Source organism: Penaeus monodon, chromosome 19 (genome assembly GCF_015228065.2).
Source record: "Penaeus monodon isolate SGIC_2016 chromosome 19, NSTDA_Pmon_1, whole genome shotgun sequence".
NCBI classification, from domain to species: Eukaryota; Metazoa; Arthropoda; class Malacostraca; order Decapoda; family Penaeidae; genus Penaeus; species Penaeus monodon.
This window is the reverse complement of record NC_051404.1, coordinates 23,532,354-23,533,352: the sequence shown is the minus strand read 5'-3', so window position 1 is coordinate 23,533,352 and position 999 is coordinate 23,532,354. Positions and strand designations below refer to the sequence as shown.

The 999-nt window shown below is 33.1% G+C and overlaps 1 protein-coding gene across 1 annotated transcript in view; it reads right to left on the bottom strand.

Annotated features, from left to right (window-relative positions):
* Positions 1 to 999, bottom strand: part of LOC119585361 (nucleoprotein TPR-like) — a 37,633-nt gene that overhangs the window by 23,224 nt on the left and 13,410 nt on the right. Inside the window, exons 13-15 of the mRNA XM_037934031.1 lie at positions 770 to 925; positions 479 to 538; positions 47 to 186 (exon numbers count right to left, since the gene is read on the bottom strand). Coding sequence (XP_037789959.1) covers positions 47 to 186; positions 479 to 538; positions 770 to 925 — 356 coding nt within the window. The remainder of the gene's footprint in view (positions 1 to 46; positions 187 to 478; positions 539 to 769; positions 926 to 999) is intronic.

The window sequence follows — 999 nt, the reverse complement described above, 5'->3', positions numbered from 1 at the left end:
ATCAAAAGGGGGTTAAAGATGTTGATAAAAAAAATACTACACTTACTGCAGCTTGGTAGCATCTTCCTGTGCTTTCTCCTGCTTCTGGCGAAGGCTTGCAATGGTTTCTTCATACTCCTTTAATTTCTCAACTGAGACCATTGTCCCTCCACTAGCAGGTTCTTCACTGCCATCCCCAGTAGTACTCTGTTGAAATATTTTTATTTGAATTGGACCTTGCCTTCCAAACTATGCTTAATTTACATGCAAATATCACATGTAAACCTCACACTACACTGAAGCTGTAACTGCAGTGTGTTTGTACTACCTCCAGTCAGTAAAATAAAAGAGGGTTTGACACTTTGGAAGGTCATCATTAGAATCTCATTTCCTTTGTATTAACAAATGCTTCTCTATTAACATTACTTTTATATAAGAGCAATGTTACTGAAGAAATTATGTTCAAATAAAGACAAAATATTATATATATTCAACTTACTGCTGCAGTTGCTGAGCCTCCTTCAGCAGCCTTCTTATATTTAGTGGCAATCTTACGCAACTGAAACAAAATATTCAAATTCAGATTCACAAATACTAATCATCATTCCTGGAAATTAATAACTTTTTATGATCTTGAAACAATATATCTTATCTTCTATGTAAACAGTGTCAACAAAAATATAAAAAATAATACAAAACTAAAATAAAAATATTGCCAAAATAAAATTATAAACAAGTCATATATTGTCATCAATCAACACTAAAAGAAAAATTCATTCAGTTCAGTAACCTGGAGAGCCTGTTTTTCAAAATTATCAGCCTTCTTCAGAGCATCAGCTAATTTTGTCTCAGCATCTTTGACCTTCTCTGAAAGGCTTTCAGCTTCCTTTCTGGTAGCATCAAGGTGATTTTTGAGAGCATCCTCTCGCTGTTTAAGGTCCATAATCTAAAAAGACACAAAACTTGTTATACAAAAGTTGAAAACAACATTTCAATCTATTTACACACATCTGATATGCA